This window comes from Biomphalaria glabrata, chromosome 6 (assembly GCF_947242115.1).
Source record: "Biomphalaria glabrata chromosome 6, xgBioGlab47.1, whole genome shotgun sequence".
NCBI lineage: Eukaryota > Metazoa > Mollusca > Gastropoda > Planorbidae > Biomphalaria > Biomphalaria glabrata.
Window position 1 is genome coordinate 44735542 of NC_074716.1, and position 18632 is coordinate 44754173.

General features: G+C 33.4%; 1 protein-coding gene across 1 annotated transcript in view; it reads left to right on the forward strand.

The window, feature by feature from the left end:
- Positions 1–233: 233 nt before the first annotated feature.
- LOC106057537 (DNA polymerase theta-like) overlaps positions 234–18632 on the forward strand; it is a 41925-nt gene continuing 23526 nt past the window's right edge. The window contains exons 1-16 of the mRNA XM_056033770.1: positions 234–284; positions 2492–2673; positions 2781–3336; positions 4278–4418; positions 5453–5607; positions 5746–5902; positions 6399–6495; positions 6894–7261; positions 8569–8718; positions 11273–11485; positions 12140–12282; positions 13760–13943; positions 14448–14608; positions 16733–16963; positions 17746–17839; positions 18263–18506. Coding sequence (XP_055889745.1) covers positions 2515–2673; positions 2781–3336; positions 4278–4418; positions 5453–5607; positions 5746–5902; positions 6399–6495; positions 6894–7261; positions 8569–8718; positions 11273–11485; positions 12140–12282; positions 13760–13943; positions 14448–14608; positions 16733–16963; positions 17746–17839; positions 18263–18506 — 3053 coding nt within the window. The 5' untranslated portion in view covers positions 234–284; positions 2492–2514. The remainder of the gene's footprint in view (positions 285–2491; positions 2674–2780; positions 3337–4277; positions 4419–5452; positions 5608–5745; positions 5903–6398; positions 6496–6893; positions 7262–8568; positions 8719–11272; positions 11486–12139; positions 12283–13759; positions 13944–14447; positions 14609–16732; positions 16964–17745; positions 17840–18262; positions 18507–18632) is intronic.

Consider the following 18632-nt stretch of genomic DNA (forward strand, 5'->3'; position numbering starts at 1 on the left):
TTTGGAGGATGTTTCTAAATATAGCCTATCTTACAGGCCACGTTTTTTTTTTTTCATCCTTTAAAAATAATATTTTAAGTAATGAAGTAAATCAAATATAATAATTCTAGAATTATGGGGCGATATTTTTCCATGTGGAGTTTTCAAATAAATCATACTGTTTCATGTTACAAAATTGTAATCTTAGATTTTAATGTTTGTATTGTAAAAAAATCTGGCATTAGATTGTTGACTTAAAAACCATGACTTCAAAGAATGGCGGATAATACGATTTCATTTTAAATGTAAATAAAATACAGACTCTCGATTTAGATCTAGATCTAGATGATGAAGATCTTAGTATCATTTATAGATTTTAATACATCTTGATTATGTATAAGGTCATAGGCTCATATATATAGATCTAGTTTAATACTGAAAGTCTGAACCATAGGCTATCATGCCATAGGCATAGGGCAGGGCATAGAATAGATTAAAATTAGATCTACATCTAGACTCTACTAGATCTAGATTAGTAGATTCCATAATATAATAAAATATAATGACAATGATAATCTTCAAAAATACAAAAACAAAATTCAGTTTAAAAAAATAAGATATCTTTCTAACTTTCTTAATGAAATCTTAGTCTACTCATGGAACTACTCAGATTCAGAAAAATGAGAAAGACAAAGATATCATAAATAAAGGCAATTCCTCATTCCATGGCACATGCTAGGGCTAGGACAAATTTGTACACATTCTTCCCTAGACTCTAGACCTAGGCTAGTGTAAGTGCCCAGTGGTAGAGTAGTCAAGTAGTGAGTAGTGCTACTATCATGCAGCTATCAGAGCTTGAAATGGGTTGCCCTGGGTCTGAGGTTGAGCTAGCCAGGAAAACTACTAACTTATAGATCTAACTAGTGACTTGGCATTGGACTGGTTAATATTATTAAGAATCATTTTTTTAGAATGCATAATATTTAATATGATTTATCATTTAGTATGCAGACTAGACTAGACTCTAGAGTCTAGACTAGAGAAATCTATAATTAGTAATAATAGTATAATATTATATATATCTAGATGTAGATCTATATCTAGAGTCTATAAAAGTCTAAATCACTGACTAAATGCATGAGAGGCATAGGACGTAATCATCTTCTTTTTTGAAGTAACGTCTGTATTATATAAGATTATAAGATAAAAAAGATTTATAAGAATTATCTAGGCCTACTTATACTCTTACTATTACTTGCGGATGTAGATGTCTATCTAATCTATCTAGTCTAGATTCTAGATGTAGAGATCTAAAATAAATTAAAATCTTAATGACTTAACTTACTTAAGTCTAAATCTATATCTTTAGATAAATCTAGATTAGAATCTGTTGACATTGATGATTGACTTATGATAGTATTTTTTTTTATTAAACTAGAAATAATGATCTATTTTTTTTAATTAGTTAGATCTATTTACTAGAGGCATTGTGGCTGAGTGGTAAAGCGCTTGGCTTCTGAACAAGGGGTCCCAGGTTTGAATCCTGATGAAGACAGCGACTTTTAATTTCAGGATCTTTGGGTGCCTCTGAGTCCACCCATCTTTAATGTGTAGATTCTACCTGACATTATTCTGAGAAAAGTAAAGGCAGTTGGTCGTTGTCCTGGTCACATGACACACTCTTTAACCCTGGGCCATTAAAACAGATGACCATTACATCGTCTGCCTTATAGATCACAATGTCTAAAAGTGGAACTTTATTTATTTTATAGTAAAAGTTATTAAATTAATTTTTAGAAAAATGTTTTTTTCATTCAGAGTTACCCCTCTTTGCTTAAGCCTATAGATCAAGGGGTGTGTTCAGATTGTATTGAATGATTGGGAAGAAAGATTTGCATTTTTTTCATTCTAGCTTATTTTATGAATTATTAGGAAAAGGATTTCCCTAATGAACAGTCAAACCACTTCATTTTTTTTTTTACATTTTTGATATTTTTACTTGTACAATGTCTTTACAACTATTATGCTTAAACTGTGGGAAGCGTGGTCGAGAGGCTAAGTGCGCTTGAGCTTGGCTTGGCTACCTAGAAGGGGACTCGAGGTTTGACACTCGATTGGGGCAGAGTTGTGTTTACTGAGCGCCTGAAGGCAGCACGGAAAAAAACTTCTCCTAGATTCCCCCCCCCCCCCCCCCCCCAAACTGGTCCAAAACTGAGATAGGACCAAAGCGCTCTGAGAATGCTATAAGCATGAAAGTAGTGCTATATTAAAAGCCATAATTTAATTTAATTTTTACCATAATTGATCTTGATTGTGTCATTGTGCTGTTAAATAGATGCCTATTTAGCCACATTATTCAATTCATCCTCTTTTCCTTCAGCTACTGTTATGTGCTGTGTTGAATTCATTACTCTAAATTGACTAAATTTAGAAAACAATGTAAAATATTGAACTAGTCTACTAAATCATCAGTCAAATAAATTATAATAGAAATGGCATTTTGTTTTTACAGAGTTCATTAGATTTTAAGAAAAAATGTTTCCTGTGGTCAAAAAGAAAGATTGTCATCTGGTCAATGGAGTACAGGGGAAGCGTCGTCTTGGGCGATTTCCAGTTTCATCGTCTTCAGTCATTGTTAAAACAACAAACAATGCTTCAACTGTGGATAAAGACTGTGTGAAAATAAATGATCAGGTATAATTATTTTAACTTAAGCTTAGATTATAACATTTTCCACAAAAATCACTCTTTGTGATGATTCTATTATTATTAAGCCTGTTATTTTTTTTTCTTTCCTGCAGATCAAAGACAACCTAGATATGCCAGACATTTCTTTTTCTCCCCTTTCAGGTTCCATTGATTCATCTCTGTTGTGTGAGATTGAAAAAGTAGAATCTGTTATTAATAATAAACGTACAAAATCACATTTAACCAAAAATGCTTGTACAGAAATTTCAAGTCGTTCGGATCATGTTAATGAAAAAAAACATCAACTAGCCAGCTCAAAAGAAGCTGTTGAGAAAGAAAATTCTAAGGTTTTGGATGCCAAACGGAAGCACAGCAAAATGTCTTACCAGTGTCCTTCTTCGTCATCTAACTTTGATTCATGTGATAGCCCAACAAACAGCCCAAGGGACAAGAAACCAAAGCAAAATCTATCTAGAGTTGTAACACCTAAAACTAATATACTGTCCGTGGGCCAGACACAAAAAATAAATATTGATAGCTGTTTCCAAACTTCTCCCAACTCCAGTGTTGACCAAGTGTCAGAAGACATGCTTGAATCTAGGCTAAGACCTGGAAAGCTAAGTACCTCAACCACACTGGAGTCCACAAACGGTTTTCATCAAAGTATAGGTAAATATAAAGCTTTAGATTTTTAAAGATTTTGGCAAGGTAGAGAGAGTCATAAAATCTAATTTAAAGCATGGCTCCTATAAATGGAGTCTCTTAATATGTTCTAATAGAAGATGATATTTACAAATGAAATTATCAAATACTTTGAATATATGTCAGTTATTAAAATTAGTATTGCATAAAAAATTTGTTATGCATCAGTTGTAGGTGTTATTATTTCTTCATCTGTCTGTGATATATTGGACCAATGGGGCACCACACATTATCTGTCAACCAGCTTTCTCCACTTCTCTCTTTTGCCAGGATTAGACTCCATTCCATAGCCAGGCCCATTTATTTCTTAGTATTGTTCTCTCAACGTTTCCTCTTTCTGCCTCTCCTTCTTTCCCAGGTACTGTTTCCTGCAGAAATGACTTTGCAAGCCTGTAGGATCTTGTTACATGGCCATACAGTATTACTATTTTTTTAGTAGGCTAAACTTGGTCGTGTTTTTATTTGATGCAAACACAGAGAACTGTCTGAAATAAACACAGAACTGTTTGAAATAAACAGAGAACTTTTTGAAATAAACACAGAATTGTTTGAAATAAACACAGAGAACTAGTAATTTTTGTTTCTTAAGTATTTAGAAAACAGTTTGGACACAATATTCTTGAAATATATTGTGTTATTGTAAGAGCTGTTGAAAATTTAAGATAAAATTTCAAATTAAGTTATTTATAAATAACATTTACCTTTCCATTCCATCTCATATTTGTTTAATAATCCCTAAAAAAAAAATAAATGTAAATCATTTTCATCCTGTTGTATTTTTGAAATTGTAATTTAAAAATATTTCTGTTTTTTTTTCCAATATAATAGAAACATTAGTTGTTTTTTTTACATTTTAATGAAATTTACATTAATAGTTTATTTTATTCTGATCTTTTATCTATTACCAGAGTGCTTGAATTTAACAGAAGACAAAAGACTGTTAAGCTCCTGGGGTTTACCCGAACCAGTCCTGGATGTGTACAAGAAGCAAGGAATCAGCACCATGTTTGAATGGCAGGCTGAGTGTTTGCTGACTGGAAATGCTCTAGGTATTTAATTTGCAGTCCTTCCTTCTAATTGGAGAGAATTCAGTTGTTTTTTTTTGTGAGAAGAGATGAAAGTGACATTTAAAAAAACAATTTTATTCATAAAATTTGAAAGAAAAACTATTTATCTGTTATCTTTGTTTGTGACTGGAATAAAAAAAAAAAAAGCATGATATGTCATGAGGCCTTTATAAGCTAAAAAAAAAAAAAAAAAAAAATAAAAGCAGAAAATAGATTTTTAACTTACCTGTTCAATGTTTTTAGTGGCTGTTAAGGCAGGAAAAAAAAAGAGCACCTGACCTCTTCAACAATGCTGTACAACAATGCAGTGATAAAAATACCCATCTGCAGATTGAAAACAGCAAACTTGTTAACATCTATCCATTTGCAGGAAATCAACAACCAACACATCAGTGAAGCGTTTACAGCATGGAAAAGTACTTTTTACTTATAAGCTAAAATGGGCACATATAGTTCTATGATTTTATCATGACATGGTACAAGATTATTTATGTAGCTTGGCCCATTCAAATTGTTTTTCCATACCCTATCAGATAAATTGAAATTAAGAAATTCTAAATAGAAATGAAAAAAAAAATCATGGGCTTAGTCCTTCTTTCATGAAGTAAAATTTCTTTTTTAAGAATTTGCTGGGACAGCATTTATCATTGCTATATTACATTCAGGGCTGTTCTGAGATAATTGGAGGCCCCACTTCGAAGTGAGTTTGATGGCCCTAAATTAAGTAGAAAAATAAAACTAACAGCAAAAAATAAATTACCCAATTTATTTAAAACCTAGTGTACTCCAAAAATAACATTGGGCACAAGAGTCGCTGTTTCTTTTCTAAAAAAATGTTTTTAGTCCTCTGTAAGGCCCCCACCGATTGGAGTTTGCTTTTATGTAGTGGATTTATTTAATCTTAAACTGCATAGTATCAGCCAAGGCTATAAATTGTTTTAAAATAACAATGTATTGAATAGAATGAAATGTAATGTCATACAAATAATTGCAGTATTGTTGGTTCTGTTTTACAGGGGGAGATAATCTTGTCTATTCAGCTCCAACTAGTGCTGGTAAAACTTTGGTGGCAGAGTTGCTGGTCTTGAAGAAAGTTCTAGAAACAAAGAAGAAGGCTGTTGTCATCCTGCCGTTTGTGGCTGTAGCCAGAGAGAAGATGTACCAGCTCCAAGTAAGTTGAATGGTATCTTGTAATGCTGACATTTATCATACTGGCAAATTTTAGAGTTAAGATTTGAATATTTTGTTATTCCGACTTCCATACCATTTATGTCCAATGCTTTAAAAAAAAATGTTTTTTATCGTCCAGAGCCTGTACCAAGACATTGGAGTAAGAGTTGGAGGATTCATGGGCAGTAATTCTCCCAGCGGAGGTCTCTCTCATGTTGACATTGCTGTGTGCACCATTGAGAAAGCTAATGGTCTACTTAATAGACTAATGGAAGAAGGGAGAATTAATGAGATAGGTAAGTTTTTGTTTTCTAATTTTGGTTATAGCTGACATGAAAACATTTTGACTCTCTTTTTCAATGGGGGAGGGCTGTTCGAATTTGTCATAGTCATAGCCAGAGTTTGTGACATTTGACATTTGGTGAGTTGAGTAACAAATGGAACATTGTGCTGACCACTTTAATATTGGATTGTTTTGGGATGACATGAAGAGTTAGATAATATTCACTAACAGCAAATATTTCAAAACTACTTATCAATGAAAAGCAATGTTGAACACAATGTCTATGTGTATGAAAAGTCCAATTTGAAATATTCACATAACATTTTAAACTAGGGAAATTCAAAAAAATGGATGGTCAAACCCATTCATGCTAAAACACAATAAGTAATATAATACTGACTGCCACCCAAACATAGTAATCAGTTTTAAACAATGTAAATTTGTTATTTTTAGATTATAGGATCAGTTATTGAGCTGTCAATGGACTATTTTCTTTTCTTTGGTTGCAGGTATTGTGGTGGTTGATGAACTTCACATGGTTGGAGACTCTCACCGGGGTTACCTACTGGAGCTGATGCTGACCAAATTAATGTATCTAACTCGCAAGTAGGTCCGGCCTTTTTCAGCCTGATTAACAAATATATGCAAGAAATCAAGAAATTTAAACATACAAAGTTGTAGAGTTTTTTGAAAATAGTATTTGTGCTTGCCTATTGCTAATTTTCAGTTAGCGTAACATTAATATAAGAAAACAATTTTTTGCATAGTCAAAAAGTAATTTTAGGGTGAACAATTCTTCTTCTTTTTTTTTTTTATTTTTTTTATTTTTTGGGGTGTACCTGCTTAGTGCTTAAGGGTGTGAAGGCTTAACAGCCTTAGTGGAAGCTTGAATTTTTATATCAGTTTTTAAGATATCTACAGTTCATATGTATATTTCTTTCTTAGTTTTATTGACTTGCGTCAAGATTGCTTGTCCTACCAACTAATGATGTGTTGAATTTCAGGACCACCAATGAAGACAGAGTTCAGATTGTGGGCATGAGTGCCACACTACCCAATCTCCGATTGCTTGCTGATTGGCTGAAGGCTTCTCTCTACTGCACTGCTTTCCGCCCCGTACCCTTGACAGAGTATGTCAAGGTGGATAACAAAATACTTGACAGTGACTTGATAGTCCAGCGAGAGATTCCAGCTTCCTTGACCTTTCCAAATGATCAAGATCATGTTGTTGCCCTATGTTTAGAGACAGTCACAGCTGGCCACGCTGTCCTTATATTTTGCCCAACAAAAGCCTGGTGTGAAAATTTGTGTGAAGCAATTGCAAGACATTTTTTCCAAATACTTCAGATTCAAAATAAACAAGAGCTTGAAGGTAGGAATCTTTTTCTATTTTTTTTTTCTTTGCTTTCTCTTCAGTAGCATACAACAGTTAAACAATAATGAATAGATCTGTATTACTTTTAACTTATCTGTATTAAGTATTACTTTTTACTTATCTGTATTATTACTTTTTTACTTATCTGTATATAGGATTACTTTTTACTTATCTGTATTTACTTACTTACTTAGACTTAGGTCCTCCCATGCTGTTCTTTTTACTTATTTCTATTTAATCGTAAGAAAAAAAAATTATTGTAAAAAAAAAATGTCTCAATTTTAATTTGCACTAAAACGACAAATAATCTCATCTCTTATGTCGTAGGTGTGCTGAGACAGTTTGCATAACCAAGTCCTTCCATTTTTTCCTGTTTAGCAACTGTTTTAAGCCTTTCAAAAGAGAGGCTGGTCCATCCTTTTGTGCAAAAAACCTAAATGCCTTTAGCTCAAAAAGATAGTGCCAGTTCCTTATTTCAATGATTCAGAGCAAAGTTTTGGCTTGAAAAGAAAAAAGAAATTGAAAACATGAATAGTAATTAGTAAAGTTATTTTTGACACCGAAATGAAACAGTTCTTCATGATTTCGTGATCATTTTGAATTTATAATTTTTTCCAATGTCCTAGCTGAAAATATATATTTTTGTTTTGAATGCTTGCATAAAAAGAAATCCAGATGTGTCTTAATAGTATAAGCTAATTTTTCCTTATAACCAATATATTTGCAAGAAACTGTTCTCTGTTTTATAACCAATATATTTGCAAGAAACTGTTCTCTGTTTTATTTGGTTTTCTCAACAATATCTTAGTCAAAACCCTGCAAATTTTACATAGACTATCAGAGAGACAGCTAGAGGTGCTGTGGCTCAGTGGTACAGCGCTTGGTTTCTGAACTGGGGGTCTTGGGTTTGAATCCTGGTGAAGACTAGGATATTTAATTTCTGGATTTAGGCGCCCATGGGTACCTGACATTAGTTGGGGAAAAGTAAAGGCTGTTGGTGGTTGTCCTGGCCACATGACATCCTCGTTAAACATGGGCCACAGAAACAGATAACCTTTACATCATCAAAAGGTCTGAAAGATGAACTTTTCTTTTTATCAGAGACATGAGACACCATTGTCATGGTAACCCTATACTGATAATAATAAAATAAGCTCAACAGTTATACTTCTTGCAACAATGACCTCTTGTTGCATTGACCTATTGCCACAAAATATGTTGGTTTAAGTTTGATAGCTTTACAAGTTTTTAATGCATTTCATTATCAGCAAAACAATATGTTGTCAAATTCACTCTTTCTCCAGGCATGCCTAAGAATTCAAATGGTGTGCTATCACTGTGTCTGGACAAAAGCAAACTTGAAGATACCATAGAGCAGTTGAAGCGAAGTCCAGCAGGAGTTGATCCTATGCTGGGCAAGTGTATCATGAATGGGGTTGCCTACCACCATGCAGGTGCAAATCTAAACAAACTTCAATCTTTAAGCAATATCTGTAATCTTTAAAAATGTCAATTAAATAGAATCAGGAGAAAAAACAATTAGCTTCATCCATTATCATCAGGAACAAACCTATATATTTTGAACAGCCCTACATCTTTATACAGGGTTCGTAGCCACCTTGAAAACCTGGAAAACACCTTGAATTTCATATTAAATTCAAGGCCTTGAAAAAGCATTGAATTTCGTAAAAAACGGGGAAAAAACCTTGAATTTTAAAACTGGACCTTGATTTCTTTCTCTCCCGATACCTGGTGTTTATTTTCGTTTCTTTCCCGGTTACATTGAGCTGACCACTGACGACGCGTCTACACCGCCTTTCACCCACTTGTGAAGGGCGACCTCGTGATTGAAAACGACCTTGGCTCAAGCAAGCATTTCACTTAGCACTATTTTCCTTTCACTGTTATGACTGATGACGCGCTAGATCTAGTCTGTAGTGACTATTGTCTATAACTAGAGCAATTAGCAGCCTAATGTGAAGGCTACACCCCTCTGGGCCTCCCTCGCCGAAAATCTTCTTATTGTAACAGTAAGAGTGACTTCGCGTGGAAGGTCCATATATCTGCTATATCATCTTATCTTTGTGTCTTTCTCAGTATTTTATTAGATTTTGTATTTGGAGATTATGATTCAGTGTTTAAGTATAATTGCTACCGGTACTTTACTTTTGAGTCTTCTCACTATCCATCCTTCTCATCTAGCTAGAAATAGTATCTAGATTTAGATCTAAGTTAGATCTAGTAAAGATAATCGCGCTTAACCTGAAAACTCCGTGAATTTTAGTTAATTTAAGGATCTAGGTACAGGTACATCTAATGTCTAGATTGCTCTAGAAATATTCTAGATTTACGATAAATCACTAGAATCTAGTGAAGATAATTCTCTCACAGCCGTTAAAAGTCCGCGAAGTTTAGTGACATTGAGTTAGAATCTATAGAGTCTAGATCTACGATAGATTCAGTGAAGATAATTCGCACACAGCCGTGAAAAGTCCGCCAATTTAGTGACTTAATTAGATCAGACTGTAGAAGCGAAGTTAGTGACTTAGATCTAGACTCTAGATTTACGGTAGATTCAATGAAAATAATTCAAAAAAAGTCCGCGAAGTTAGTGACTTAGATCTTGACTCTAGATTTACGGTAGATTCAGTGAAGATGATTTGCACACAGCCGTGAAAAGTCCGCGAATTTTAGGGACTAGATTTACGGTGATTCAGTGAAGATAATTCGAAAAAAGTCCGCGAATTTAGTGACTTAGACTTAGATCTAGACTTAATTTACGCTAATCCAATAGAATAGAGTGAAGATAATTCTCTCACAGCCGTGAAAAGTCCGCGAATTTAGTGACTTAAATTAGAGTCTAGATCTGTGTAGATTTAACGAAAATATTTCGCACACAGCTGAAGAAAAGCCTGTAGAGTTATTTTGGTTTTAATTTACTTAAAACTGATGGAAAGCAAGTCAACTGCTATAGCAAGAATGAAATATTATTTTTACAAATCTATGTCAATTTAAGAAAATTTCCATTTTCAGATTGCGACAGTTTTAGCTGAATTACATCTCATATTTTTAAAAAGTTATTCTTCTGTAGTGCAAGCTTGTGTGTGTTTTCTAATGTATTAAAAAGTTGCATTTAAATGCTTAGGAAACACTAGAGATGAATTCTTTTTTTTTTTTTTTGGAGGTATGATTTCAACTTATCAGCATACATTTTAATGAGGGTTTTTTAATTTAATATTTATATATATAAATAGTGTTCTTTTTACATATTTATGTCATAAGTATGTAAATATATATACATATATATTGCTTGCTATGGTGCGATGCATACCTTGAATATCTAAAACTCTACCTTGAAAACCTGGAAAATACCTGGAAAATCATTCATGAAATTGGCTATGAACCCTGTTTATACATATTCAACCCTTAAACACAAACCCAGCAGCTTTCTACATTTGCATTAAAAATAAACAACATTTTCCGACACAACCATTGGAAACAGCTCAACAGCTTTTCAGCATAGTCATTGGGAACATATTCATTTAAAACTAATTAAATAACTCAAGATGGTTTTGGTCTGAATTTAAAAAATCACAGCAAATCTAATTCCACTAACATTGTTTAGATTTAAATTTAGCTTTGTATATTTACTGTCTTGTTTTATAAATTATAATTCTTATTTAAGTATTAATTGCTAAGAGAATTGAAGAAATTAATAACAGCCCAATTGCAAAGCAAACAGCTTTAATGGTTACCTGATTTTTTTTTAATTAGATGGGGGATGTTTGAGTGACCTAAACTGTTTGAATGGAGAACTAAGACTAGAGGCTTGAGTTTCATTCCCATTTTTTTTCAGGGCAGCAGAAATATAAAACCTACATTTGTAAATAAATAATCCAAGTCTATGAGAGATTAAACCAAAGTACACTGTGGGTGCTACTGCTTGAATAGGCATTATACAAATACTAAGAAATATTAATAACATTTGCATATAATGCATTTCTACAGGCTTGACATTTGATGAAAGAGAAATCATTGAAGGTGCCTTCAAGGAAACATTCTTAAAAGTTTTGGTAGCAACATCAACTTTGTCATCTGGTGTCAACCTACCAGCCCAGCGGGTGCTGATCAGGACGCCAATGTTTCATGGCCAGGTGATTGATTCTCTCACCTACAAGCAGATGTCTGGCAGAGCAGGGAGGAGGGGAGTGGACAAATTTGGTGAATACTTTAAGCTTTCAAATATTACCATATTTGTTTAATCATAATAATAATAGAATAATATAATATAATAGTAATAATAATAATCTGTGATAGATCATTGTAGCACTACTGCTGACTCTTTCACAAACAAGTCTAAAAAATCCATTTATTGTTACAGTAAAAACAGTAAAGCAAAATAAATACAAAACAAATACAAAACAGGTTAAATGATTGTGAAACTGACATTCTTGTCTTGATATACTCACATTTTTTACCTATGATAGTTACTTACAAAGTTTTTATGAGATTTGAACATAGAATTTTTTTTTTGTTTTTTTTTTCCTAGCTGCTCTACATTGGAAACACCACCACACTTACCTTATTGCATGATCATGTGCTACAATTGCCCATTGATTCTAAACATTCTTAGTATAATCTGGCATTAAATTTGGGTCAACTTTGACTGTCTAGTGCATTTTGTTTAGTAATAAAGTATACAAAGCCTAGGCCGAGGTGGGAAATGGCTAGCCAGTTTGGAAAATGGCTGAATTTTTTACGTTGGCCATGGAACATGGTCTTTGAGTCCAAAGCATCAAATTAGCTTTGGATATTGACTTGTATTAAGTTCTATATACTTATTACTTTAAATGATCTTTGCATGTTTGTCAACAGGGGAGAGTATCCTGATGTGTAAGCCTCAAGAGAAAACCAAAGGTCAAAACCTAATCAAATCAGCCTTGCCAAATGTAGAAAGTTGTCTGCGATTGACTGCAGACCAAGGTCTGAACAACTGCCTGAAACGTGCCATTCTAGAGGTGGGGTAACATTGAGTTGTAATCTATTTTTAGAAATGGTTGGTTAGTGCAGATTGTGGCCCTCAGTTCTTTCAATTCTTCTCTTTCAGCCTCATTTTAAAAATTACATTTAGATCATTCTTTCAACTAACCAAATGGCCCAATACTAGTAATCAGAATACTTTTTTTTAGGCCACATTACTTCAGGGCAGAATGTAGAAAGAATCTTATACCAATCTGCTATTTAAAAATGGAGAAAAATTAGTTCTGGTAGAGATATAAATAATTTCCACTTCATATGTAAACAAGAAAAACACAAAAAAATACTTTTTAAAAAAACAAAGCCTATATTAAGTGTAATTGTATCAATTAGTTTGGATCAGTCATGCATTTACCTACACATATAAATTTGTGTGTTAGAAATATTTTTACCAATTGTTTTTGTTTAGCTTTTAGCTTTCTCAATGCACTACTATCCTATCATGTGTCTGGACCTGTTGTGAAAGGAGGAGGGAAGAAAGGGGTATCTTCGTGAATGTTTACATGATTGTTTTTTAAATGCATAAAAAAAAATGTTCACTCAGGGCTCGAGTCCTCAAGTGGACTAATTCAACAAATTTCCTTACGGGTAATAAAGATTATTATTATTATTATTATTATTATACCACCACATCTGTCAAGTATGATTTTTTTCCCTTGTTCAAGATACCAAACAAAATAATTAACATATTAGTAAGTAAAGTTTCCCTTTAAGACCTTGGGATTCTTGTGTTGTCAGGTAAAGGAAATAATTGTGCAAAATTTCAACTTAATTCAAGGTGTGGGAGTAATAATGTATACAATCTTTTTACCATACAGACAGATTAAGTTGATATTATTGGCCTCCTTCAGTCGTAGAACGACTATAGTTCATCTCTATAGTTCATCTCGAAAACACTTTTTTGTATGGCTGTCGAGCCCTATTTTTGAGACACTCCCGTCTACATATATTGCAGGTTAAGGTGGCTTTCGCTTTGCTGGTAGAGGAGCTGGCCATTTTCTGTGTGGCAGGCTTTTCTTCAAGAGCTGAGGCCCATGTTTTCTCGCTGCCCATAGCTTTGTTGATCACCGTCTCTCTCTCTCCAACTAGTGCAGTCTAAGGCTATGTCTTCCCAATGGTCAGTGTCAATGTTCACTGATTTTAAGTCCTGCTTTATCACATCCACGTAATGTGTGTTCTTATTACTAGGAGAAATAGTGCATTGTAGTCAGGAGAAAGAATTTCCGAAGCTCAGAAAGCAGGAAAATGCTTGTGGCCAGGGTTTTAAGAGCTGGCTAAAGGGAGGAGGGGCATACAAGTTAATTTTTGGTTTTGGTCTATGAGAGCTTCAAAAGTAAAAGTTTGAGAAACAATGCTTATAATGTATGATTTATTTGATCTTTGATTCATGATCTTTGTTGTATTCAAGATTCGGGGGGAAAAAAGTCATAGGTGGGTTAATTTTTTTTTTCGTCTAAGGTAGTTGTCAGTGGAGCAGCTTGTAGTTATGAAGATGTTCTGTCCTACATAGACTGTTCCCTGCTCTCTGTCTCACTGCGAGATGAAGACCTAGACAAAATGGCAGTAGTAGAGAGCTGTATCCAGTATCTGCATGAAAATGAGTTCATCTCAGTTCACATACCTCCTAGTGATGGAGCCACTGGTAAGTAAGGACAGGCTCATTGCCTCTAATCCTTTGCTGTACCTCAGGTAAAATGTTTTACCTGTATGTCTTGGTTGTTCTATCAACATAATAGTTATTGACTTAACATACTTTTCTTTACTCTTGGCTGCAAAGTCAGGGTGAGTTGTCAGTGTTTTTTGAATAATAAAAAGTCCTAACCACACCTGTTTAGTTATCACAAAATTTGTCATGAAATTGATATATTGCTTAATTAAAAAAAACCCACAAATTTGGCTGCTATAGTACTATCATGGCTTCCATCCACCAGTTTCTCTGCCATCTTCAAATTTAATAATGAAAATAGTTTTACAAACTAGAATCTAATAGTATTTGTTTATATTCTTAAAAAAAAATTCATATTACATTTGTTTAAGATTGCTAATTACTAAAACATTAAGATTATACTTCAGTTTTTAAGTAGTGTCATAAGAAACTGTTTAGAAAATCGTGCTATTTATGTATTCCTTAAAACTTTGTTACTAGGAGATGGTGCTTCAAAGACCAAGAAGTTTTTCTCCACCCAACTTGGCGTAGCCATATTTGCTTCCTCTCTCTCCCCTGAGGAAGGCCTGCAGGTGTTTGCTGAGCTTCAGAAGGCCAGAAAATCTTTTGTTTTAGACACAGATCTACATCTTATTTATCTGGTGAGTTGTTTTTACATAGATATTAAAATGTTATCCTTTGCTAAAATGTCTCCTAACAATTTTTTTAAAAATTAAATATTCTACGTTATGTAACATATGCTGTTCTAGAAAAAATATAAACACCTTACCATTTAAAGCACTGCCATAAAGATTTAATGAATTAAAATACTGAAATATAAAATGTTAGCATATATACAGTTTAAAGTGTGTGCATCTACAACATTTTTCATATATCTCAATCTAAAGATTGTCACATTGTGATGGTGGCAACAAGGCCGGCCTTAGATGATTGGTGGCTTTAGGCAAAGTGAATTTGGTGGCCCCCAAATGAAATAGAAAAGCAAAAATAAACTGGGAAAAAATAAAATAACGCAATTTATTTAAGACCTAGTGTACTCGAACATAACAATAGGCACAAGTCTTGCTATTTGAGTCCTGTTCGAGGCCTTTGTTTATTTGATGCCCTAGCCAGCTTCCTAGTTTGCCTTTGCCTAAGGCCAACCCTGGTAGCAAATGTAATGATGCAAAATGTGATTTAGGATAATATGTTTTCCTAATTTAAGTAACCTAAATATGAGTTAAAAAAAAAAGCAATTAAATATTGATTACTTTAGTCAAAATGTATAAACATTTGTATCAGCTTACCATCAGAAATCAGTTGCTTTAGAAAGTTATAAATCTAACTTTTGTTTAGCTTGTATTCCATGCCCTGTGGATTCTGGTTCATTATTATTTTTATTTTTGACTTATGAAAGGAGTTTGTATCTTGGGGGTTTCTATGTTGCTTCTAGGTGCTCAGCAATCACATGTCACCAGGAGTCAAATCTAAAATCCAGCTATCCTCTTCTACTTCCTCATATACATAGCCTCTATTTTGGTATTATGCATGTCATATTTAGAGTTATTTATTTTGGTATTATGCATGTCATATTTAAAGTTATTTATTTTGGTATTATGCATGTCATATTTAGAGTTATTTATTTTGGTATTATGCATGTCATATTTAGAGTAATTTATTTTGGTATTATGCATGTCATATTTAGAGTTATTGATTTTGGTATTATGCATGTCATATTTAGAGTAATTTATTTTGGTATTATGCATGCCATATTTAGAGTTATTGATTTTGGTATTATGCATGTCATATTTAGAGTAATTTATTTTGGTATTATGCATGCCATATTTAGAGTAATTTATTTTGGTATTATGCATGTCATATTTAGAGTTATTGATTTTGGTATTATGCATGTCATATTTAGAGTAATTTATTTTGGTATTATGCATGCCATATTTAGAGTTATTGATTTTGGTATTATGCATGTCATATTTAGAGTAATTTATTTTGGTATTATGCATGCCATATTTAGAGTAATTTATTTTGGTATTATGCATGTCATATTTAGAGTAATTTATCAACCAACATTCAATTTTGGAAATTTAAGCCTTTCAAGGAAGATATTGAAAAGTGTTGGTGAAAGTAGGCAGCCTTGTCTTACTTCAACTTTGGTTTTAAACCAGTCCCCAATATCATTGTTGAAGTACACCGCACTAGTGGCATCCTTGTAGAGGTTCTGGATAACTTTAATTATGTTTCTATTTATTTTGTACTTTTCCATAGTTGCCCAGAGTGCCCCATAAGATACTTGATCGAAAGCTTTCTTGAAATCAATAAAGACATGGAAAATATTCTCTTAGTGTTGGAGGTATTTTTCAGAGAGTATTCTGAGGTTTAGGATTTGTTCTGTTGTGCTGTGACCTTGTCTATAATCCGCTTGTTCTTCTGATATGATTTTGTCTGCTATCAGTTTTAGCAGATTTAATATTATTTTTAGCAGTACTTTGCTGGGATGGCTTATGAGACTGATGGTACGGTAGTTTTGACAGAGTTGTAAATTGCCTTTCTTTGGAAAGGTGATGATGAGTGATTGGGTCCAGGGTTTGGGCCATTCTGTCAGATCTTCTTGCAAATCATAAACTTAAATTATATATGTTTTGAATTAACTCCCCTCATCCCTTTCTCATTTCAACTATTTAAGTTGTACACATTTTTTTAGAAGAAACTTGAGATACATTTTTCAGTAAGAATTACCAATCCAAGATTATTTTGTCTCCTGTTAATTTCAGGTGACTCCAGTCTACGCTGCAGACATGTCCAACACTATAGACTGGTACAAATATCATGCTTTTTGGGAGGCTCTGTCCCCAGCAGACAAACGAGTAGCCCAGCTGGTGGGTGTATCTGAAGCTTTCATCGGAAGGGCCATCAAAGGAAGCATTCCTACCAAGACAGTGGCTCAGAAAAAGTCTTTAGCTGTGCATTTGAGGTTTTATACAGCTTTGATTCTGAACAGTCTTGTAAGTGTTTTTGTCTTTTTAAGATACATTTTTTAGAAATACTTTAAAAATATGGGTTGATTTACATTATTACTATCAAATAAGTTTTTCAGGGTAAATATTAACTTTTGAAAGGTAACAGGTTTAGTGCTAGTTATACATTTGAACTTGCCAGGTTGCTCTGTTTAACCAGATCTACAAATATAAAAAAAAAATTTTTTTGGAAATGGTATGGGTTATGCCTATGAAATTTTTGGATCTGATCTATGAGACAGTATCAAACTATTATATGTAATATATATATATATGCTGGTTGTATTCATTATAATGTAAGCCATGTTGAAATTTATTAACTATTAGGGCATGGCTTTTCAACATATTTTCTGTGGACGTCGGGTAGTTTGTGGCAGTGTGATCTCATGAGAGAAATGTTAAATTTATTTATCATATTAAAATAGTCTGTCCATGGGTAATGAAAGGTTGAGAACTGCTAGCTGAAGTAGCCATGTTTTAGAAACAAGGGTCCAATGCATAAGTGAAACAAGAGTTCTTACATTATTTATAGTTATAGTAATAGTCTATTCAAATGTTGTAGAACTTTGATAGAGACTGAATGACTAATCATCTATCCACTATTGGAGTACCATATCCATTAGAGGTGTGTGAAAACCTTGAGGTAGTAACATCTCATCTTATACCAGGATATGTATCAGCTTTTGTGTCTCCTATTCAGGAACACAATCCTTCTATAACTAAAATTGTTTAACTGTTGTTTTTCTATCTTGCATTTTTGACCTACTCAGATTCAGGAGACTCCTCTGTATGAGGTATCTGCTAAGTTTAACTGCAACAAGGGCCAGCTTCAAAGTCTGCAACAGTCTGTTTCTACCTATGCTGGTAAGATTGACTTAAGGCATTATCACTTTTTAGTTTTGCACTTGAAATAATATCTGTTTATTAAAGAAAGCTATTTCATTCTTGAAAGCTCATATTTTGAAGGTCCAATAATAGTGAAGGACTGTAATTCTTAATTTTTAATTATGTATAATTCTTTATATTAAATCACTAGCTTATAACAATACAGCAAACTTAATTTAAACGGGTGCAAATATAAGGATATAAATAACTTTAAAACCACAAACTTTTTTTTGCATTGCAATTTTCTTGTATCTTTTGAATAGTTATGTCAAAAGGTTAAAGAAAAAGCATTAACTGTTAATAAATATGAAACTTTACTTTTTTAAGAGTACCAAAATATTAAATACTACTGCAGAATCTTATTAATTTACTAATTAATGTTTTTTTGATGCTACAAAACAGGTATGATGACTGTTCTGTGTGGGAAGCTTGGCTGGTACAATTTGGAGCTGTTGCTGTCTCACTTCCAGACCAGGCTGTCCTCTGGAGTGCAACAGGAGCTGGTGGACTTGGTGCGCATCCAGTCCTTGAATGCATGCAGTGCCAGGATGTTGTTTAATGCAGGTTACCAGACTGTGGCTGATGTGGCCAAGGCTGAAGTCATTGATGTGGCCAATCTGTTTAAGAAAGCAGTGCCCTTTCAGAGGTGATTATATTGTTCGTTCATCTGCAAACTATATTTGTGAGTTAGTTGGTATTTTTGTAATATATCACTGCATGGCCAAGAGACCAAGTATGGTTGAACTTGGCTTGGCTACTTATCAAGGGGGCT